Here is a 23,958-nt window from a genome sequence, read left to right on the forward strand (position 1 = left end):
CACACACACACACACAGTCACACACAGGCGCGCATGCACACACACACACAGAGGCACACACAGGCACGCGTGCACACACACACACACACACACACACACACACACTCTTCAGTCTTGCCTCCAGCAGGGTTTCAGTCTTGTGTGGGGCAGGAGATTCAAGAATAAAAAAGGATTTCAGAGGAGCAAGCTCTTCCGGCCATGGTTCGGGACAGGCAAATGACAGGTTAGGGACCTGAGAGAGAGAGAGAGAGAGAGAGAGAGAGAGAGAGAGAGAGAGAGAGAGCAGAGAGCAGTGGAGGGTTACTGAATAAGCTGGTGCAGTTCTGAGTTTAAGCCTGATCACAGACACAAAACTAGGCAGTGACTCCCCAAAAACCTAGAACACAGAAAGCGCTATTATGTTTGCTCTTTACTCCCTCCTTCAACATTTTGTAAGTTTCATAGTGTACATAATACATGAGCTTAGTGGTGAACGGATATACTTTATATAAATATATATGTCTGCACTGGGGCGTGTGCTCAAATGTGAGGAGTGATGGGGTGTGATCACTGACGTTGGGCGCTGAGAGGCGGCTGTTGAAAGAGATTGTTTCCTCTCCTCCAGCTCTGATTCTCTGAGGTGACACTTCACACATGCTCAGGCTGACCAGTTGCCCCTGAGATGCTCCCCCATTGCTAAGCCCCAACCTGGGGTAAGTCCCTGTTACGTGGAGTGAACCAACCCTGCCCTGGGAATGGCACTTGATCTCTTTGAGGATATGATGCATGAAGATTCTCGTGTACCCTAAAAAGCCTGTCAAAAAGAAATGCCACCAAACAGGAAATACAGATTACACCGAATAAAATAAAACTATGAGATAGTACAAACAGCCACCGGAGAAATTCATTAACTGTGAGAAAAAGTCACTTTGGAAAAATTCAACGGCAGGCAAGCGAGATCAGAAATGAGTGAAAAGCTGCGTTTCCTTTTTAGTAAATGGGGACTTAGTCACTGGAGCCTTTTAAGAAAGATTTATTGTCAGTGAGTTAAGGTTTGCACAAAAACTATAAATTTTTTTGAAGCAATATTTTTTCTTTTCAGGGACATTTAACTGCAGTGGCTGGCAGTTGGGACAATTTGTATTTGGCATAAAGCAACGTGTTATGACCTGTAAACTCATTAACTAGTAACTCAAGGCCTCATCCTACCTTTGCAGGAAACACTTTGCAGGTACTCTGTGACTTGAGAGGGTGTGTACGAGTTCAAGATCACTAAGAAATCCAGGTACGCTTGCCCGTAATCGCTCTGGTACGTGGTCTGCTTCTTTGTGCGCTCCTGATTCCTCAGGTGGCTGTAGAGCACAGCAGGGACTAGGGGGACACAAGGAAGCACAGACTTTGAGTCTGTCACTGAGCAAAAAACTCCTGCCCTTGTTTGTTGAGCACAGAGGCAGCCCTGAACCTCCCCCTGGAGCCCACTCAGCATCTCTAATGGTCCTGGAAAGGGCGGCGCTGTGCGAGTGACTCAGGCTGTGTGGGGCGCTGGGACTCAGCACTGGAGCAGGAGGGATTAGAGACAATGGCCAGAAGGTTGAATCTGACCACTGTTTTCAGAAAGGAAGTTGTCCCTGTCAGCATGTCAGGATGTAAGCACTTGCCATCTGCGTTATAAACAACTGTCTTCATAGAAGCTGTTTCCTTTTCATACCATCTCCTGGGCAGACATGGACTGACACACTCAGCAGCCTCCCTCAGGGATCCAGGTGTCTTAGGAAGAGCAGTTTGGAAGACGGATGAGAGCTATGGTCAGCAGCATCACACACTCAGACTAATGGGGGCATGAGGAGCCGGAAGAACCGAAGCGCTTAGAGTTGATTCAGAATGTTGTTCATTTAATGTGGGTCCTGACAGTTGGGGAATCATCATAAAAAAGCAACGAAGATGACATGAGCACTTGTCCAATTTCCACTTGTCCAATCTTTGTAAACCTTAAGGACAACTTAAATGCATTCAGTTCCAGGCGTCTCCTTTAAAGGGATCATTGGTCAGATGGAGGGACCAGGCTGATGAGGGGACATGACACTCCACCCTGAGAAGTGTGTTTGTAGGGTCTGGAAATGCTTTAAGTGGAGCGAACTTGGAAGGCATATGCTAGGCTTTCACAGGATAACGGATTATACTGGCTAATGTGGGAAGAACAGAGCCTATGGCTACAAGCTGAGCGAGGAGGATTCTAGCTGTGGGGGCTTCCAAACAGCTGAAACATCTAAGAAGAAAGGCACTGCTTTGGGTGTGGGCACTCCCCTGAAGAGTCTGGGCAAGGACAATATCACCCCCTTGTCAAGGATAGGATAGGGGTGACTCAGATATGACATGAGGTCTAGACTAGGTAACTTCTCGGTTGCCTCCTAACCCCAAGACACTAAATAAGCTTCTACGCTGTGATTTCTGTCTAAAGTACTACTTGATCCCTACTCCATGCCAGGAATAAATTGCCCCCTTAGGCTGATACTCAATTATCCTCTTAACCGGTAGCTTGGAGGGGGCTGGGTCATGGAACTTTTAAAAACTTTTCTGTTGAAAACAATAGAAATCTGGATCACAAAAATAGACTCAAATACAATAGAAAGAGCGCTAAATCTGCATGTGCTTGAAGGTGTGTGTGTGGATAAATGACTAATTTCATTCCCATCTGGTCTCTTTCCCTGTCATTTTATAGCAACTGAATCCTTTCTTTAAGTTTTATAAGGCAGGGGGAGGGGGAAGAAGTCCCTGATCCTAATACCCACCCCTCCCAGGCAGATTTCTCAGCATAAGCAGTCAGCTCTCTTCTGAGACTCTCACTCCCTGAGTTTGAGGGCAGGCGCCATGGAGGCGTAGTTTTAATTTCATGCAGGGATCTCTGATGTTCTCTGTGACTCTTACCAAGATTCAGAGGAATCTTGGAGCAAGGGGAAAGAATCTACGAAGGCACTTTAAAAGCTACAGGTGTACCTATCTAGACCCTGAGAAGCGATTGGTAAGCTTGAGTAGCATCCATATTTGAAACTAAAATCTTTTTTTGTTGTTGTTGTTTTTTGTTTTTTGTTTTTTGTTTTTTTTAGCTGAGCCATCCTGCCACCTGTTGGCAGCTCAGCGGCTGCTCAGCTCGGGCTGACTCGAACCGCTGTTGCTCAGAGCTCAAACTCTTGAGCGAGCTCTTAACCAACTGAGCCACTCAGCCGGCCCCGAAACTAAAATCTTGAAGCTCAGGAATTTAAGCTGGAACTTGGTAATTCCATCGAAATTCAGTGTCTGCAGGGTGCGGAAATAACTTTTTCCATTCCAGATGCACCTGAGAACTTTGCTTAGTCTTCTGAGCTGGGGTGGGGGTAGAGATGGATGGAAATAATTACCCCTTGTATGCTATTTCTGAATAGCATCATACTTTCATTCCATTTTGCTTTTAGCACTAGCTTCTGATTTATCACACCAGAACCAACTCTTCTTATATTTAGAGGTATGGGCAATGTACTTTTTATGGATATTTCAACTAAGAAATAATTTTCTGCTTCATCAAGCATAGGAAGGATATGCTCACATCATTAGAAGTAGATTCTAAAGAATATGTTGTATGTCGGTAGGAGTGCTCCTTTGTTCAGCTTTGTGGACACAGAAGGCATTCCTCACTCCACTAGACCTGCCTCGTCCCTGAGACCATGATGGGGAGCACAGTGAGAGATTTTAGAGAGGGCTAGGGTTGCCATATAAAACATAGTTAAGTTTGAATTTCAGATTAACAATGACTAATTTTTTAGTGTGAGATTGCATAAGTACTCATTATTTATCTACTACATACAGTTACTCAGATTTCACTGGGCATCCTGTGTTTTATTTGCTGTATCTGGCAGCCATAGGTGGTCAGTGCATGTCATCCCCGTTACCTGGAAAAGAACCACGCAAAGCTTATCCCTTACTGACGGAGGGTTAGGTAACGTCATCATCATTAGTAGACAATATCACTATTATTTCTGTGAAATAACTCTGCTAAAAATATTCATTAAATCTATAATCATTAAATATCTATTAAGCACTGACTGAACGCTAGGTCCCACAAGCATACCAGACAGAAGAGAGTCACAAGCCATCTCACTCAGAATGAGTTTACCCTTAATTCTTGTTACAAAGTGTTGGTTCAGAGGCATATCATACAACTGCAACTTTATTCTGGATAAAGGTGTGAAAAACATGGATTTCATGAGCAATGCCCAAAGAATGCCAATTACTACTGACACTAAACTCAGTTCTTGCTCCAAATTAATTTTTCAATAGAACTGTTCAACGTAAATTAAAATGTACATTGTACATAAAACAATGTGTGATGTCATCTGCCGGCATACAAGAGTGTTTTCTTATTGATTTTTAAAAAAATGATCTCTGTCTAGGTCAATAATGCTCTTAATTTAAATGACTCGGGAAGAGAGGACATGGGTACTCGATGGCTCTCATAATGAACCCATAGGCTGCCCAAGGAAAAGATAAGGTTAGAGAGGAGGAAACTCTAGGGTCAAAATCAGGACATCCTTTAAGATATTTTGGAAAATCATTTGGCATCATTCCTAGTAAGTGCCATCCTTCACTTGGTTTTCATAATTACTAATAGCTTTATAGGAGTAAAAACAGTTGAAATACTCGATACATATGCCCATCCCTTCTCCTGAAAGCTAGTACTCAAAATCAAATGTGTTCAGTGCCTATATGTGTTCTGTGCCAAGGTTAAAGACAATTAGGTCATTGTTCTACCTTAAGACAACCAACCGCAAATGAGTATGATTAGAAAGATACATGCAGGACAAACGCATATGGAATGTGATGTCTTGCAACCGTAACACTTAGAACTGTGGTTTCCACATAGAGATAATCCAACAGAATTACCTGGGATGGTTTTTCCAAAAACCTGAACCTCATCCCAGACATTGAAAATCTCTAGAAGTGGGGCCCAGGGACTTTTGTTGTAAACGAGCTTCTCACCTGCTTAAGAATCACTAACTCAGGGCCTTGAATAAGGAGCTATAGAAGCCCAGGGAGATTGTGATGAGCTCTGTTAGGAGAAGGGAAGCAAGACAGAAATTGAAGGGGAGGCACAGCAGAGAGCGTGCTTTGATGAAGGGGCAACACAAGCAAAGGGTGCATTCATGAAATGTAGTCGGGTTGGTGGGAGTGTGATGTACGCAGGGCAGGGAGGGGTAGCTGAGGGTGAAGCGGAGAGGTAAACTAGGATTCAGAGCTGTGAAGCATCTGGAGGGGTTGGTCCATGTGGACCAGGATGGACCAGCTTAGAAGTAGAGCAATTGGAGATGAAGACCCAGAAAAACATTAATCGGGGCCTAGACTTATTCAGAGTTCCTGTGAAGATAAAGAGTAAATCATATTCTTCATTGATCCTCAGTACTTATCACAGTAATAGACCTCATTAAATATTTACTAAATTAATGAGTGAACAAAAGAAAAAAGTTAGAACATAATTGCTATGGATTAACAATTAATCTGAACTACACTCTAGCGATCGCCTATGTGATATATGCTTAAAATAACACTTACTTGGTTCCAACTAATGCTTTTATTGTTTTTATAAAATTTCATGTTAGTTAGTTCCTTTGTCATTATTAAGGAAAGAAAATCCAGAAAGGGCCCCAACTGACAGCTGAGGTCTCCACCGTTGTATTGACGTTTGGACAAACGAGACAACCATGACTCAGAGCTTACCTGGCTCAATGCTAACCACACCTCCCAGGACCAAAGCCTGGACTCCTCCAGGGAGCCGTCCCTGCTCCTCAGGAGCTAAGGTCCCACTGGTTTTTTGTCTACTTGATAACAGTGACATATACTACATATATGACATACACTTACTGCCTGAAGAGAGAAACTGGCCCACTGAAGATTAGGTAAGGCATCTGCTGACAGGGCCTAATCCAAAAGTAAATCTACAGCAAGGACAGCCAAAACCACTAGAACCCTTAGCACATAATCTATAGCCATGTGAGAACCAGTTCTGTGGGTTTTATCTGCTGTGTAAATCACCCAAGCCAAATCATCCAAGCCTAAGTGAGAAAACAGGTACCTTTTAGTAGTTTTCATTGATTCGCCTTAACTCTAGTAATGAGGATACTCAGGTAAGACATGGTCCCTGGGTATTCGATGCTTAAAGCATTAGAGAAACAGATACAAAAGAAGAGAATTACAATATTATGTGATAAATGCTGCAGAAGCGGTTAAGAAGAGGGTCTATAAAACATAAGGGAGGGCTACTGATCCAAACTTGGGGGACCAGTGAAGACTCCTGGGAGAGAAGGAAAGCTTACATTTAGACTTAAATTATGGGCAGATGTGGGCTAAAAGAAGGAAGGGAGAGGCATTCCTAGGGAGGAGGCAGTGTGTGGGGAGGCATGAGGCTGCCAGGGGCACGGTGAGCCTGGTGAACGGTGGGCAGTCTCATAGTGTGGGGGCTGGCAAGGGGGAATGCTAGGGCGTGAGCAAGGACCAGATTCTACAGAACCCTGAGGACAATGGGAAGGTTTAGCTCGAAGGTGATGTCAACTTGCACATCTGGAAGCTCACTATGGCTATTGTATGGATGGACAGTGGATCAGAGGAGACAAAACCAGAAAAGGGAGTTGGATTAGAGGTCATCCAAGGGATAGTAGCCTGAACCAGGGCAGTGGCTGAGAAAAGCGAGAGAAGCAGATGGCATTAGGAGATTTAGGAGGGCATCTTGACAGGTCTTGGGTATTTACCTAGATGTGGCGACATGGTAATTTGCTCATGCTGAAAGGACAACTGATTGGAATCTCAAAGACATCTTTGAAGAATGCTGACATTTCAAATGTTTTCCCATGACATTTTATTTATAATGTTCATCTGCTACATGGAGGTCTTTTAATTACAAACGACCAGAGATGTATTCAACACAAAATTGAACAAAAGCATGTCTGGATGGTGGGACACAGTAGGAGGGTGTAGAGAGATGCTGGACTGAAAGAAAGGGGTTCAGTGAGAGTCTGCTCAGTCCCTTCCCCAGTTCTGCTCTCAGTATGCCAACAGCCAAGAGTTTACCTCTCTGGAAAAACTGATCTACAAATACTGACATTTGGGGGTTTCCTAAGAAAAAGAGAGCTCACCACCTAAGTTAAGCACCAGCTAACAAGCCCCATCTCTATGTAGTTTCCAATCAGATGTGAGTACCTCCCTTGAAATTGTCAGTGGGGAGTGGAGAGGGATGGGTGAGGGAACTGCTGGTATTTCATTATGAGCCTGTAGGATACTGTATTTAAATATATGCATGCACTGGTTTAATTCAAGTTTTAATTTTTAAAAATATAGCCAAGTCATTAGGAATTGAAAACAGCCTGTTTGACTCGATCACTTCATCTTCATCTGGCTATTGGTCCTTGTTCTTCAGGCCCAAGAAGCCTTTCCTTACCTCTCTCCCTGCGTTTGGCTAGATGTCCTACTGTGCGCATCCACAGCACCCTGCATTTTCCACAATGTGCACCTTTTACACTTGACCATTTCTGTTGGTAAATTGCTCTTGTCATGTCTACACTGTGATCCTTGAGGAAAGAGACCATGTCTGTGCAGCTTACCATGGGGACTCCAGTGCCTAGTGCGTTAGCAGGAAGAGGAGAGAAATGAACACGCTTACCTTTGGCTGTGTCCACAAACTCTCTTCTAGTATGGGAAATAAATTGATTAGATATGGCCTTCCTGACCTCATCCATCGAAGCAGTGATTTTCCACGGGAGGAAGCTCTTCACTGGTGTTGAGTGACCTGGAGGTAGTGTCCAGTGGACGAGGGCCTATCAACACAAACACAATTTTCAAGAAAATACACATGGGTTCACCTAATGGAGTGAAAAATGAGTATGTGTGCATGTGTGTCTGTGTGCACATGCGTGTGCATGCATATATGTGTGTGTGTACACATTCTTTAGAGTCCTTTACACCTGGGCACCATCTTGTAGATGCTGTGTGTACAGGAGCCTGTCAACAGGAGCCATCAGTTTACCCAGCTGTAACACAGCATTTTGTCACTGTGACTTTTCCTATTGATGAAAGAAAATGTGATTGCAAAGTCCGAGAATTGTGCCTCCATTCAGACATCTTCAGATCAGGCCAGAGGAAGAGAAGTCCTGTGAATTCTAGCTCTGGCCACACTTGCACACCGCTCCTTCACCTTGGAGCCCCCAGCCCTCTCTCCTCTTTGCCTCCAAAGAAATATCATGATTATAAAATTTGGAACCTCCATCACCTCTTTCCATCTTCCCTCTCTCTTGCCTCTTGCTTCCTATTTTCCTGAGAAAATTGAAGCCAAGGAAGAGAACATCCTTAACCTGCCGCACCACCGCCCAGTGGGGCCCTATCCCACCTGGTACATGGGAGCCCCTTGTGTTTAATCTCCTCCACACATGACCTGAACAACTCTCACTTCTTTCTTAAAACTTCTGTTTCTCCCTCTCTCAGGTTGTTGCCATCAGCATCCAAGCCTGCCATTATTTCTCCTCTCTTAAAACAAAGAAAAGAAAAGAAAGGAAGAAAGAAAACAAAGAGAGAGAGAGAGAGAGAGAGAGAGAGAGAGAGAGAGAGAGAGAGAGAGAGAGAAAGCAAGCTCCCTCTTCACTCTACTTCAACCTCTAGTTACTAAGGTATTTCTCAGTTTGTCTTCACACTGAAATTCCTCAAAATAGTTAAGTATACTCATTGTCCCAAATTTGCCTTTCAAGTCTCTTTTAATCTTCAGTTTCCCTCTCTATCCCCTTTTCCTCTTATAATTTTTCTATGTGAATTTCACTTCAATTAAAAATCATTTTTGGGGGCCAGCCGAGTGGTGCATTGGTTAAGAGCTGGCTTGGGACGCCAGAGGGCCCCGGTTCGGATCCCACATATGAGGGCCAGTGACACTGCCCTCTACAGCTAAGATGCTGAACAACAGCTCAACCTGGAGCTGGGCTGCCGTGAGTCGTAGGCGACTGGTAGGCTGCAGCCACTGCTGCAGTGGGTTGCCATGGGCTACCGTGTGTAGCCAGCAGCCAGCGTGAGCCGCGAGCGGTCGTCCAGAAGCCGGCGACTGATCTGCCTCGCCCAGGAAGAGCGCAATGATGGTGCCAACTTGGGCCAGTGAAGCAACGTCCTCCACAAGTAGACTGAAGAACAAAAGGACAGCAACTTGTCTGTTCCCCTTCCCCCAAATCCCCAGTGCTGTTCCCCTCCCCCAATTCCCCAATAAAAATCTTTTTAAAAAATCATTTTAAAATTAAGGGGGTGGGGAGAAGTAGTTAGAAATACATGTGAGAGGGTAAGCAAAAATAATCTCAGAAGAACCATAATTATAGATGGTGAAGGATCTTTGGGACATATTCAAACTCTCACTTATGGATTATTGATACAATATTAAATTCAACTGATATGTAGATATTGCCTTACTTGACTGGGGCTCCCAGTTCCTCTTGGGGTTCTGGCCTTGATCAACTCTTTTTCAGAATATGATTTCCAGGTGTACTCATCATTGTGCTGTGTCTGATTGAGAATAGGATCACTCAGTGAATAGGTATATCCTAATCGTCTGGTACTTTTTGGACTACAAGAACAGATAGCGGAAATTGGAGTAAAAGATTAAATACTAAGTCTCACAACAGTACACAGGTCAGTAATTTTACTCGTCACATTTTTTTAAAAGATTAGCTAGCTTAAGACTTATCAGAAATCATTTAATTTCCAGATTTCCCTGAAAAGAAACAATCCTGTACCTTAGGATGGATCTTGACAAAGTATGGGAGGTCTAAAATAAAATTTAAATGAATACAAATCTGAAATTCAGTAATTGTTAAACTCATTTTATAAAGAATTTAAAGAGCTGCATACTCTCCTGTATGAACAGTACTTCTCTCTATAGAACTATTTCAGTTAATAAAAGGAAGAAATATAAGAATTAAGATATCACAGGTTTGCAAGTCCCTGACGAAACAATGCATCCAGGCAGTGACTGGCAGTTTCCATTCACTGCTCAGAAAGAGAGAGCACGAGGGGTGTCTGGTCTGGATGGACACACACACCACTGCCCATTAAAGATTTTTGCCACAGTACCCAACACGAATCTAATGACGTCTTTGGAATCTCAGGAAATACATCAAATGGGGGATATTTTAAATGACATGATGGGGATGAAATCAGAAAAATCCAGAACAGCCATCTATTTCTTTAACAAAGATATTTTCAGACAAAAAAAGGGGGGGGGCCTGTTGATTAATTGACATAAGAAATGTAATAACCAAATGGAATAAATTTCAATCCAACTGTTGTTTTTTTAAATTATGAGACAATTGGAGAAAGGATTGCTGATTGGCTGTATTTGATATTAAGGATTTTTTTAGGTGAGTTAATGGTATTGTTATATATTTTAAAAGAGTCCTTATCTTTCAGAGATATATAAAATTATTTAGAATTGAAATGATATATAATGCCTGGAATTTGCTTCAGCATTACTCAGTGGCAAGGCTGGGTGGAAGGCGTACAGGAAAGTGTCCATGTGTTCTGGATTACTGAAGCTCGGAGCTAGCTGGAGATTCATTGTGCATATCTAAAATATTTCACATTGACTTTTTTAAAAAAGAGGGCTGGGTTAGATTCAGGTTATGTCTGTAAGAAACCAAACATCTGGAAAGTGAATGTATCTGGATGATGGACTAGTCTACTTGTCATCCAGGTGCATGGGGACCAGGTAGGACGGCGGTCCTAAATCCAATGGAAGTGATCGCAGGTCCACGAAGAGTCTCCAAGGGAACAGAGCACAGATAGCTTTAAAGGGCTTGTTTTTCAACTCCATTTCTGAGCACACTCTTTCCTAACAGGTACCTGCCTGAGCGCAAACCTGCACAGCTGTGGCCCTTTCTTTCCCACAGCCCTTTCTCTCTTCCCCACTCCACCACAGGGTCTTACTAAGGTGCTTTACACCTCTTACTCCTCGGGGTGGAAGGCTCCAACCACAAGCGGTGCTCAGTGGAGGAAAACTTTGGGCTACATTTCAGGGCAGCCCCCTTGCATCCAAATCCAGGTACTTGCTTAGGGCTTGCCCTTTCCATCCTAGCTTTCACCTGTATTTCTGAGAGGTTGAAAGGTGGTTCTATAACCAGGATATTATGGTCTGTGAAGGATAGTCTGAATTTAGCTACATTGTAATGACATGGTGGAGTGTAATATTGGAGACACTTGTCCATCTCCTGACGATTACAAAATGTTATCCCTCTTTAGAGAGAAGCCTCTGAGAGAAAGACAGAGAATACAGAATGCTTAAAATGTCCCTTACCCCCCCACATACTTAAAGGTAAACATTTTTTTTCAGCTTTTAAAAAATCTCTAGGATATGTCTCTAGCTGGAAAGAAAATTTCTGAGTAGATGGAGCAGGATGGGGTGGTGATGCTGGTTCTTTTCAATGTAACTGGAATCTTTTCCTAAGCTACCAAATTTTTAAAGATTCGCTGGGTAAAACTGGTGCGTAAATATATTGTGATGTTTTTCAGATTTTTTTTTTTTTTTTAGCCGAGCCATCCTGCTACCTGTTGGCAGCTCAGCAGCTGCTCAGCTCGGGCTGGACTTGAACCGCTGTTGCTCAGAGCTCAAACTCTTGAGCGAGCTCTTAACCAACTGAGCCACTCGGCCAGCCCCTGTTTTTCAGATTTTATATTCATCATTCAACAAGGTATTTATACCTTATTTTTTAACATGATCTTATTATAAAATATTTATCCCAATACAGCCAGTCTTCCCTTTATTTTATTTGTAAAATATTAACAATACATGACAGTATATCTTGGCTTGCCAGACCAATTAATTTTCACCAAACATAACTTTCTTCTTCATTAAGTGCATACTAAATGTTTGATTTGGTGTCTAAAGAAATCAATAAAATTGTTTCTGATTTTTATATATGATTATTATTTAATTATTCCCCAAAGTCAAGCACCAAAGTTCTATGCACATGAGAACATATTTAACTAAAGAACATCAGATTTTTCTTATCATACTCCTCACTTAACAGATAACAAACGTATTTAGATATATATTTCATTTCATTATTTTTATTACTTGAATATAATTAGTCACATTAGACCAAAATATTTTTACACTTCCCTGTCTACTTTTAACTACCTTCCCTAAAATGTGCATTTCATTTCACAATTTATCAGTAGTTTTCATAATATTTCTCAAAACTTTTAACATTTATTTGAACTGTTAAGTGTAGTCAGATTTTATTTTGACAGTAAATAAACCTAATTTTACTTGTTGGTTTGAAAACAAGGACTGATTTTAACAACTAGGTAAACATGGTATAAATTGTATAAGTTAGATATTTAGCTCTAAGATTTTGATTAAAATATATTTGAAGTATGTGATGATAAAAACTTTTTATCAAAAAGAAGATTGTATTGGAAAACATTTATTGAAACTACTGTTTCCATTTTCTAAGTCCTTTTTGAGAGTATAATACTAAACAAGTTTCTTTCAAGTGAGAGAGTAGCAGATGTAATTACAGCCATTTGTTAAGATGTACCTTTTTCAGTATACTTCTCAGAAAATGAGACAGGAAATAACTCAATAACTAGCTGACAAATCATCTCATTATATGCTTTCAATAAAACTGAACAAGGTGTCAGCCAATCAATCATTAAAAATCACCTTGTGATTTTTTGGCATGTAACTCAGAGTTCAGAGTACTGAATGAAAATGCTACACTAAAACTTTCATTCATGTCTACTTATTATGTGAACAAGGTTTCCCAACATTAGCATCTACAAATTTTAAAAAAATTTAAAAGGAGCAGTAAAAAATTAACGTTGAATCTGGTCTCATTCCAAAAATAACAACACTCAAAACTGGATTTATAAACTAATCAAAAACAAAACAGTCCCATTTATCTCATTAAGATGTAGTTCCAAAATGTTTACTTTTTGTATATAGTAATTATTAACATTTGTACTGTATTCATTGCTTTGAGCAATTGTGTACTAAAAATAATTGTGATAGCTCAATACTAAAGGTCTCATATCATGCTTAAAAATTAATTTCAATTAACATACTAAAATGGTTGCCAAGAAGTATAATGGAGTGATCAATAAGCTCCTTTCAAACACAAAATATATTACAGCAGAGTAAAAGTCTATGGAGGAAGTAGAGTGGGACTAAGAGTCCAAGACGGAAAAGGAATGAAATAAAAATTATCTATTAAAGAAGAGCTTGTTTGTGTGTCTTTTAAAAGGACCATAGCATGCATTAATTTGCTAAGGTGTTAAGATTACCCATAGGTTATAGTCAAAGAAATAACTGAACAGTTTTGTTTTTAAATGTCAATATTTAGGATGGGCTGAAAGTTTTATCTTTTGCAACTATTTAAATTTATGATAAAAACTTCTGTGAACTTAACTATGTGAATTTGAGGCCCACTGATTTAAACTTTGATAGTGCCCATTTGGTTTTGGCATTCATCTCATGTTTCTTCTTCAGACAAGTGTTCCCGCCTGGGAAGCTGGTGGAATCATCACTGTCGATGATAAATCTCCCAGTTAAGGAACATAATGGGACTCTGAGGGCTAGCTAATAACTTAGAAGTCAGGAGTCCGGCAGTCTGCATTTTGGGGAAGTCTGTCATATATTATGCTGGGGAAAAATGAATGAAAAAATGGTTGTAACTTTGCATTTGTCACTGTCCTGGTGCTTTCATTCTGTCCCCAGAACAAGCACCAGCCTTAAAAGTGAGCCACACATGGCTTGTTACCTGCCGAAGGTAGCAGAGATCACACGGGTTAGAGCAGGGAGTAGAGGTTAGAACCCCTTTCTGCCTCATTCCACAGCCATGGTCTTGCCAATATTCCTTCTGGCTTCTCAATAACTTGAGCTTTTAAGGTGAGAGACCTTTTTTATTGGGAACAATCCACAGAGTAGACACAGGCAAGGGAAGATTCTCCATGCTGATTTCCCACTGACCACTGATGCCATGAAACTTGCCAGGGCTTTCCTTACCCCACTCTCACTCACCCATCAATGAGCTTAGAGAGGCAGCTGACAGACAGAAATTCCCGCCACCCACACTTCAGGCAGAACTGGAGATGCTGCAAGCCAGCATTGCTTTAGGAAGCAGAAAGTAGAGCAGTGAAGGTAAAGGTGAGGAAACTGTGGGTTTCTCCCAGCTTCCAAGACTAGTAGTGTTGATTGAAGTGCTAACAACTGGTCATTCATCCATTCATTCAACTGTCACTGCCTCTTACCATGTATCCAGTGATGGGTTCAATTCATACTCTGTGCTCAGGTGACATAATTCTATTAACCTATTTATTGCCTCTATTGTAAACCATGATACACAGGAACATGATGAAGAATCCATGGGTCTGTTTACTTAGTTTTCCTGCAGGAGGTTTAAACGTTGTTGGGGGTGAGGGGTGGGGTGCTCTTTCTGATGCTTGGAGAACAGTGCATGCTGAATAGGTCTGACCTGAGTGCATCTTTCATAAGCTTTCTCCGGTTACTCTTTCCATTTGTTTTGACTTCTGAATGCTAGGATACAAATGAACAAATTCAAGTGTGCTTGTCAACCTGACCCAAGTAGGAACGTACCAAGTTAAAGCAGGCACTGCTGCCATCTTAGGTGTGAATGCAGTCTTCATCGTGGTGGCATAAGAGTCCCACAGGGTATCACCTGTTCAAAGCATAATAGGACAGTTTTAAGTGGGTAAAATTAGCATAATCTGATCAAATGTTGATTTAATAATTAAAACAATTTTGCAGGAGAAAAGCATTTTTGATGGAAATTTTGAGTCTACGAAATAAAGGCCAACTTGTGGCTTCTACTAAAAGAGGAAGTTCAACTTAATTATCTGAGTTTCCTCTTAAATAAAACTATGCCTACTGTTTTCCCTGAGAATTCATATATGCTTTTTTAAGGAGGTCAAGCAATATATAAAAATATAAAGCAGAAAGTTTATTTGAAATTCTACCATCTTAAGATGCTCACTGTTTCTGACTTAGTGACTTTTCATGCATTACACATACCTGTAAATGCATGAAATTATTGTGAATGAAGGGGCTCAGAGTTTACGTGTTGGGTTTCATCCTGAATCCCTTCCCCTTGCTCCTTTCTCTCCCTGCTCATTGTCACCCTCCTCCTGTCTCTCCTTCCAGGAAGCCCATGTTAACAGGTATGCCTATTTATTTTGAGACTTTTATACCTGCTGATACAATCATATATGGATATATATATATATATATATACACACACACACACACACAGACACACACATAAATACATAGACATGTAGGGTTTTAGTTCTTACCATATTGTTTTACAAAAAAGGGGCTCATATTACACGGTGTCCTTTTCTGCTCTCTATCATTTAACAGTGTTATACAGGAAACACCCCCAACTCATCTGGGGTAGCTCTAATGTATTCTTTATATGATTGTGCAAGATTCTGTGGTGTAGATGTTGTTTGAAGCTCCAAGAGTGGGTGAGGTCAACAAGGGAGGGAGCACAGTTAGAAGAGATGAAGCTTGGGGCACACCTGGGGCACACGAACAAGAGGTTGGGGAGTCAGGAGGAGCCAGGGAAGGAGCTGAGAAGAAGGTCAGTGAGGCAAGAGGAAGACCAGGAGAGTGTGGTGTCCTGTAAGCCAGAGGAAGAAAGTGTTTCCAGGAGGAGGAGGCATTGCCTATGGCATATGTTGCTGGCTGGGTCCAGGAGGATGAGGATTGAAAAGTAACCATTAGGCAGACACCAGCAACAGCAGAATTTATCTGCTCCAACCCCTCATTGTCAAAAAGGCCCACCAAATTTCTTGGAAGTACATATTTTAAATTTAATTAAGCCCTTCTCTAATTCTTCACATCTGGGCAGTTATCTGTTGCCTTTTATGTTTCACTAGAACCTGAGTTGAAATGGGCCCTTTAATGTTTGAACAAACCACTGTCTATCACCTCACCTGTAGAGCACTATAGCCACATGTCATTGCCTGTGTTCCAACTCATGCATCCTAAATATGAGATCTGACAATTATGTTTGCGAACTGATCCTAGAAAAAGTGCTACATACCTCACTGCTAAATATCGCTACGGTCACCTTCGAAACACTCCCCTTTGGAAGCTATGCACTGACGCCAGCGCCTAGCCCACCCTTTAAAGCAATTTTGGAACTCTTTCTGGAATGGCCACCAGAGCTGTTGTCAAATTACCCTTCATGTTCTGAATCTCATCTAAATGTCTTCCTTTCAATATTTCCTTTATCTTCAGGTTAAGAGAGAAGTCATTGGGGGCCATATAAGGTGAGTAGGGAGGTGTTTCCAATACAGTTATTTGTTTACTGGCTAAAAACTCCCTCAAAGACAGTGCTGTATGAGCTGGTACATTGTTGTGATGCAAGAGCCATGAATTGTTTCCAAAAATTTCAGGTCGTTTTTGTCTTTTTCACACAGCCTTTTCAGCCCTTCCTAATAATAAACTTGGTTAACTGTTTGTCCAGTTGGTACAAATTCATAATGAATAACCCCTCTGATATCAAAAAAGTTAGCAACATTGTTCTGACTCTTGATTTGGACTGACGGAACTTTTTTAGTCATGGAGAATTGGCTGACCTCCATTGTGCACTTTGACGCTTTGTTTCAGGGTCGTATTGGTACACCCATATTTCATCACCAGTGATAACATGGCCCAAAACATTGCCTGGCCTCTCCAAAAGGTCTTGGCAAACTTTGACTCTCCTTTGCTTTTGTTCATCGGTGAGTTCCTTTGGGATCATTTTGGCACACGTCTTTCTCATGTCAAGATTTTCAGTTAAGGTTTTCCTAACTGTTTCTCTATTGCTGTTTACTTGGTATGCTATGCTTCTCACAGTCAGCTGACAATTTTGATTCACAATTCGATGAATTTTTGCCATGTTTTCATCAGTTCTGCTCATTACTGGCTGCCCTGACCTGTCTTCATCAGTGATGCGTTCTCTCCCTTCAGAAAAACATTTAATCCATGTGTACACTGCCATTTTCTTCATGGCATTATCCCCATAAACTTGGCCTGAGATGTCCCTGATTCCACTTCTGCTCTTGCCAAGTTTAACAAGAAATTTAATGTTTGTTCGTTGCTCTAATTCAAGCTCAGGTATTCTCATGACAGCACACAAAAACACGCAACAAAAATAATGAAAGCCACTCAGCAAGACACCATCACATGTCAACACGGACACAGCTGTGAGACACTGATACACCAAGGTTATGAAACCTTACCGAGCTGTTTGTACAGTGCTGCCAATGTAAGTGCACAGTGGCAAGTTCACAAACTTAATTATCAGAAATTGTACTGGCTCTCAAGTATCTTTCTCAAATGCATTCTCAATTTTCAAATATTCTTAAAATCTATATGCCACTGCCAAGCACATGGAGCCCTGACCAAGCATTTAATTTTTGCCACCTGTGTACTGCTTATCATTCATCTGCCCACCTCTCCCAACCAGGGCTTGTGTTTAGTTGAACAGGCTCTTGGGCCCAGCCAGGCCCTGGGTCTGCTCATCTGTTAGTACTTACCTGGTGTCTTCATGCTGGCCTTCACCCCTAGAGGCTTCCGCAGTCTAACTAAATAAAGCCTTAACCCCACATGTCATACCCCTCTGCTCACACAGACTCCTGATGTCCACACTCTGATCCCACTCTACAAGAAGTGACATTATCGTTTGAGACTCCTGCTTTAGTGGGAGTCACTTTATGTTTGAAAACATTTTATTCCCACAGCAGAATTAAATGTCCTCATGTTTCAAGCATGGACGAGTGAGTGGGAGGTGGTGCTGCTCTTCAAAGCAGCCATCATTTAACTTGATTTGAATTCCGAAGGATGCCAACAGCCACTAGAGGCTGGGTAAGGCAAGGACAGATTGTCCCCTGGAGCCACCAGAGGGAGTGCAGTCTGCAACTTCTTCCTTTGGGGCTTCTGGCCTCCAGAATATGAGAGAACACATTTCTGTTGTTTTGAACCACCAGTTTGTGGGAACTTATGGCAGTCCTTGGAACTAATATAGCACTTAAGAGCCCAGCATATGGTAATAGTTTAATAGCAGTTAACCCATAGCAGTTATCATCAACCTCTTCCCATTTGGGGAACCTGGGTAGTGACACATCAGGCCCACCACTTGGAGGGTGCCACTCCTGAAAGGGACAATGGAGTAGCACAGAGTGGCTATGAGAAGCCCCAGATGGGATGTGAAGAGGCAAACTTTAGAGAAGGGAAGAGGAAGGGAACGCTGGAGCAGAATCAATCAACTTGGGATGTAAATGAAGCTGCCTTCCCCTCTACTCTGAGCAGCTGGGACCCTCCTAACTGAGATCCCAAAGTCTAAGAGGACAGGAGGGTGATTTTGCACAGGTTGAGTTTGAGGCCCTCCTGTGACATCCAAATGGATCTGGTAGACAGCTGGTCATTTGGGTCTGAAAAGTAGGAAGAACATACCAGTTAAAGACTAGAGCCATTGGCACCTTTACATAGGCCTGGAGTCCTGTGACGGGGTGGCCACTCATACAGAGGATGGAAACTGAAAAGGATAAACTTGGAGGACTCTACATTTCCCCACAAGAAGGGAGAGAGGAGACAGCGAAAGAAACCAATACAGGGTAACTAGAAAGGCTGGAGGAAGAGACCCAAAAGGAGTGTGGCAGGGGTACCCTGGGGCAGACCCTCTCTCTGCCCTTTGCCCTGTCACTGTATAGAAACTGGGGTTTTTACATAGTTTTCATACTAATTAAGTATTTTCATTTTCTATCCCTAATTTACAAAGGGTGGGTGGAATGGAAAACGCATTTCATTCATTCTTGTGGGACTACAGTTCCAGGGAATTTGCAGTGGAACCATCCCCTTTGCTCTGTAGCCACTGTGGAACTCCAATTACCCAGCTGGAATGCTGCAAGGGGTTATTACTGCCACGAGAAAGGCCAGGATGGAGCTGACTACACAGCAATCACATCACTAGCATCACTGACAGAGTGGCTCTCCCTCCACTGACACCAAAAGCTGAGTTAGTAAAGCTGCTGCATTTGCATGCAAAATCAGTACTCAAAGCACTATGCCTGTTAAATACAAAATCACTTTGAAAGAAAATCCAGTGAAGGTTTGAAGGGACAGCTGAAAGCTGATCCCTGCCTCTGCCACAGCCCTGTGTGGGGGACACTGCCTCTGTGGGTCCCCTTGGGGGCCCTGCCTTCCATTCCGCACTTCCTTAAGTTCTGCGCTGTTCCCAAGGGGACCAAGACTCCTGTTGGGCCTACTGTCATCAGAGCCTCCCCACCTCTCTTCCAGCTTTGTCTTTGGCTTTGTTCTTCTGGAAAGGCACTAGTACCCCTTTTTCCTGTCCCCTTCCCAGCCAAGCATTTCTTGGGAGTGTTTAAAAACACCTGAGCAGCTTGTCAGGTGTTGGCAGAATGAATGGCGAGGGGGCTGGAAAGGAGCAAGGCCATGCACGTGCTCTCATCCTCCCTGACTCCCAGCATCTCCTTACAACGACTCCCATCATAAGGGAGAGGTAGATGCCCTTAAAGACCCAAGCAGCCTTCGCTCTGGCGTACCCCATCTCCAGGGAAGGCCCCTCCCCGAACCCGCTGGCTGGCAGGGTCCACAGTGTTACTTGGCAGGATCTTGTGGCTGCATTGAGAGGGGCACGTAACCTTGGGTCCAGGCTGTGCCATTCTTGCCTCAACATGCAGTTGGGGGCGCCTCACCCCAGCTGGACTGGGTGCTGCGGGTGAGCCACTGCTTTGTGACGCGTTGCCATGGAGACGCAGGTCCGTTCTGGAGGCTCCGCCCAGCGAACGCGTGGGCGGCACCACAGGGGCCTTAACCAGGTAGGCTGGGGGACCAACTAGCTTTGGAAAGCAAGAAGATGTGCTTCTGGTAACATGGATACCTTGCTTTCCGGTATTTGTATAGTTTACAAAGAGCTTTCCTGGGCATTGTTTTGTGTATTTGGGGAGAGGAAGAAAAGGGGAGTTAGTTGATGGAAGGTTTTCCATTGCAAAATCTCACCTATTGATAACTTTCAGCTTAAGCGAATGAGAGCAAGGTTGTCACTGATCTCTGCAGTAAGTAGAAACCAAGCAAGAGGACAAAATCACGAGCATTCTCCTGTAGATAGAACTAGAACCAAACTGACTGAGGTCGTTTCATGCTACCTGACTGGTCATCCCTGCCCAAGAAGGAGGAGACAGTAAGACAGGTTAGTTAGTATAATATCAGGCAGTTAGGAATTCCCTGGTAGACTGAGCAAAGATAAGATTAAAAAACTGGCCATTCCTTAAACTAGCCATTTCTTTCAAAATTATAAGGTAACTCCCTCATACTGGAACGGAGACATCAATCATGCCCCAGAGCAACAAAGCCATTTTGGAGGACATTACGAAAGGCCCCCTCAAGGCTAAGCAACAGAACAAACCTGATAAACACCTTAATAACAGGTACCAGTATTTCAGCATTCCCCCTTCCAGGCAGAAAAAAAGTATAAAACTCAAGCCTTTTACCCTAGCTAGTGGGCATCCCGTTTTCCGGGTACCCCCTCCCTCTCGGGAGCTGTAGCCTTTCTCTTGCTTTAATAAAACTATCCTTTGCTACAAACTCTACCTCTCTGGCCCGTGTCTCCATTCTTCAGCTTCATGAGACTACGACCCCGGCACAAGAAATATCCTACATCAACAGCAGGAGGGTGAGAAGTGTATGTGGGTACAGGAGTGGGCAGGCATGTTTGCGACTGTTTTTCACCAAGACACGTTCCAGAGCCAACCATCGTGTTTTGTGATTGTTGATTTAATTGTTCGTCTGTTCCCACTGTGAAACTGTGTCTCTTACCTCCATGTATGTTAGAGTTTTACCAGAGTATGGAAGGTCCTTTATCTTCATATTTTTGGCAACTGCTTTGTAATTTGACACAATTTGGGTGCTTAGTAATATTGAATGCCTCTAGGTTAGGACACAGCTATTACCCACTTAGAAAGAGAGGACGTTAAGTGGTTCACAGTAGAAACTGCTGGCAGCACACTTAGAAAGTAATTTTCAGCCATTCCTTATCCTTAAAGGGGTTATTTTAACACAGGGCCTTAGGGGAACAGTGAAGGGGAACTGAGGGAGGGTTACCAAAAGACACTAAGAAGCTTATCAAAGGAAGGATGCCACGTGTATATGCAAGGAATTTCTTTAAAATGAGGATCCGAACTAGGATTTTCTGAGATTTGAGTATTATTCACGTCATGGAATGAATAGAGCACATTATAGACACTCAAATTTTACAGCAGTGAATGGCGGAACACTTTAGAAGGCATAGACTTCTGTCGATGTTATTAAAAAGGAATGAGCCTAAATTAGGATTTTGTAGCAGGCATCTAAATTAAGAAAGGAACACTCAATAACAGATTACTATCTGGAAATGGGAGAGCTAATTAGCATAGTATAATTTAAGAGAACTATATTTTTAAAATAGAGCAGCGAGTATATAGAATTTTAAAAGTGAAATCTTATTACTATCTTACGTTTGTCTCCTCTTGGATAAGCTGTGAAGTGGTAGCATTGACACTGAACCAAGAGCTCCTTGTACTTCCTGCCTGGGGGCCTTTGGGGTGAAGCGGAAACTTCTCTGAGCCCCCGTTTCTTTACATGTAAAGAAAAATGAGCCTACTAGTACCCACCTCATCAGGCTGTATAGATGAATAATTCTCCCGGCAATTTATAAATTGTAAAGCCACGCAAATCTAAGGTGTATTGCTCCTTTGTCTTACTGCTATTCTGATCTTTGTTCTTCATATTGTCTTTCATTTCCGCTTCAAAATGGATTTTTGGTGCGGGTCCATTTTATTGCGAGCACTACAGAATGGGGCAGGAGGGTTCCTGCCTTTGAATCGGGGTTGCTCGAGGCAATCTCTTTCAATGATAAAGTATAATTTTTTCCCTTTCTCCTTTCCCTTCACAAATACTGACTGCAGTGGAACTGAGCTACATGATGATGTTAAGGCATTACGGGAGCTTAAGCAGTGTGTCCTGGAGGAAGGAATGCTCCAGCTGAGTTCTCCACGGTGCCTAAGGCAGCCAGGGGACAGGGAGAGGTGCCAGAAGGCCGAGTAAGGGCCCAGGAGGCATAGAAAAGCCCTCATACTACAGAGTCCCTGAGTGGCTTGGTATTGCCATATTGTAAAGACAGGGAGAAAGCTGGAAGACGCTGGAGCAGGAGGCCCAACAGGCCTTGCTGGAAAGCTTGGACTTCCCCTGAGCACAAGGAGGATTTACTGGAGTGGGTTAAGCAACAGAGCGAAGGGGTCAGGTCAGAAGTTTAAGTAAATTTTGATCCCTTTTTCTAGGAGTAAGAGAAGCAAGTTTCCATAAGTGCCAGAATAAGTTAATTCATTCAGAAGGCTTCTAGGTTATTAATATGCCTGTTAAAGAGGTTTGAATTAATCAAAAACAATTGAGAAATTGTATTGAATGGGTTAAAAGTAAATTGGTTGTTTCCAGTTTAAACGATCGCAATAAATGTCTCTCTACACACACGCACACACTCACACACACAGAAACACGATGTGAAGTAGGGTGGGCCTCAGAGGGAGGAGACGGCAAGTACAGAAGACTCACATTTTGGCTGTAAAGGAGGAGAAAGACTCTATTTGGGGGCGAGGGAATGGGTCAGGTAGAGAGTTATTACTTAACATGAGAGAGGGTTCACCAAGTTCACGGGCCTAGGGTAAGGAGCAGGGAGAGAGTTTGACACTGCAGGAGAGCAGATGGGTCCCAAGATTCTGATTCAGGTGGGGCTTGAGATTCTGCTTTTCTAACAGGATCCCCAGGAGATTCATGAAGTTTGAGAAGATCAGATATAGAGCCTTGTTCCAGGACCAGCAGCCTGGGCATGACCCGGGTGGGGTACTGGTCGGGGTGCAGAGGCTCAGGCCCCACCCAGGCCTTTAGCATCAGATCTGCAGCATCACGAGACCTCCAAGAGATTCCTCGGTTCATTCATGAAGCTCTGCTTCAGGTACTATGAGGCCAGGATGCCTCCTGAATGAGAGGGAGGTGGGAAAGAGTCCCTGGGAGAATTTAAAGAGGACGCTGATAAAGGATGTGTGAAAGACTTGGCAGGTGGCAGATTCCAAAAGCCCAGAAGAGGTCATAGACCATCCACAGTGACATCCACGTGCTTTGGATACAAATGTACTGAGTGAAGTTTCTCTGGTTTGGTTGTGACATTTGTGAAAAGACTTTCTATTACTACATAGCGTGCAATGCTTCTGTTCAAATGTCTTCATGTGAAAAAACAGCATATTGCTTTTTCTCCTTTGTTTTAGCTGATTGATTAATTTGCAAAACATTTTCTCAATTTCTGTGATAGACTCTGTATTATTCAGGATTCTCTGGAGAAACAGAACCAAGTGTGTGTGTGTGTGTGTGTGTGTGTGTGTGTGTGTGTGTGCGCGCGCGCGTGCGCGCACACACGTGCATAAAGAGAGAGAGATTTATTGTAAGGCATTGGTTCATACAGCTCTGGGGCCTGACAATTCCAAAATCTGCTGGGTAGGCTACAGGCTGGAAGCTCAAGGCAGAGCTGATGTTGAAAGGTCAAGTGTAGGATTCACTTTCGCTCAGGGGAGGTGGGTCTTCTGTTCTATTCAGCCTTCAAGCTGATGGGAGAGGTCCACTTACATTGTGGAGGGTAATCTGATTTATTCAAAATCCACCAATTTAAATGTTAATCTCATCCAAAAACATCTCATAGAAACATCCAGAATAATGTTTGACCACTGTGGCCCAGCCAAGTTAACACATAAAATTAGCCATCACAGACTCAGATCTTTCTGGGGTCATCTAATTCTTAACCTGCTACTAAAAAGGGTTGTGGTTCAGTAAGTCCAATAATCATTGCTATCTTTTTATTTGAAAATCCAGAAAAGAAAATT

General features: G+C 42.7%; 1 protein-coding gene across 1 annotated transcript in view; it reads right to left on the minus strand.

Annotated features, from left to right (window-relative positions):
* Positions 1 to 17,584, minus strand: part of TEX26 (testis expressed 26) — a 22,254-nt gene extending 4,670 nt beyond the window's left edge. Inside the window, 8 exon segments of the mRNA XM_019666333.1 lie at positions 1,189 to 1,350; positions 2,765 to 2,770; positions 2,984 to 3,034; positions 3,214 to 3,339; positions 7,661 to 7,814; positions 9,439 to 9,592; positions 14,621 to 14,702; positions 17,572 to 17,584. Coding sequence (XP_019521878.1) covers positions 1,189 to 1,350; positions 2,765 to 2,770; positions 2,984 to 3,034; positions 3,214 to 3,339; positions 7,661 to 7,814; positions 9,439 to 9,592; positions 14,621 to 14,702; positions 17,572 to 17,584 — 748 coding nt within the window.
* Between the last annotated feature and the right edge of the window lie 6,374 nt (positions 17,585 to 23,958).

This window comes from Hipposideros armiger, unplaced genomic scaffold (genome assembly GCF_001890085.2).
Source record: "Hipposideros armiger isolate ML-2016 unplaced genomic scaffold, ASM189008v1 scaffold_467, whole genome shotgun sequence".
NCBI classification, from domain to species: Eukaryota; Metazoa; Chordata; class Mammalia; order Chiroptera; family Hipposideridae; genus Hipposideros; species Hipposideros armiger.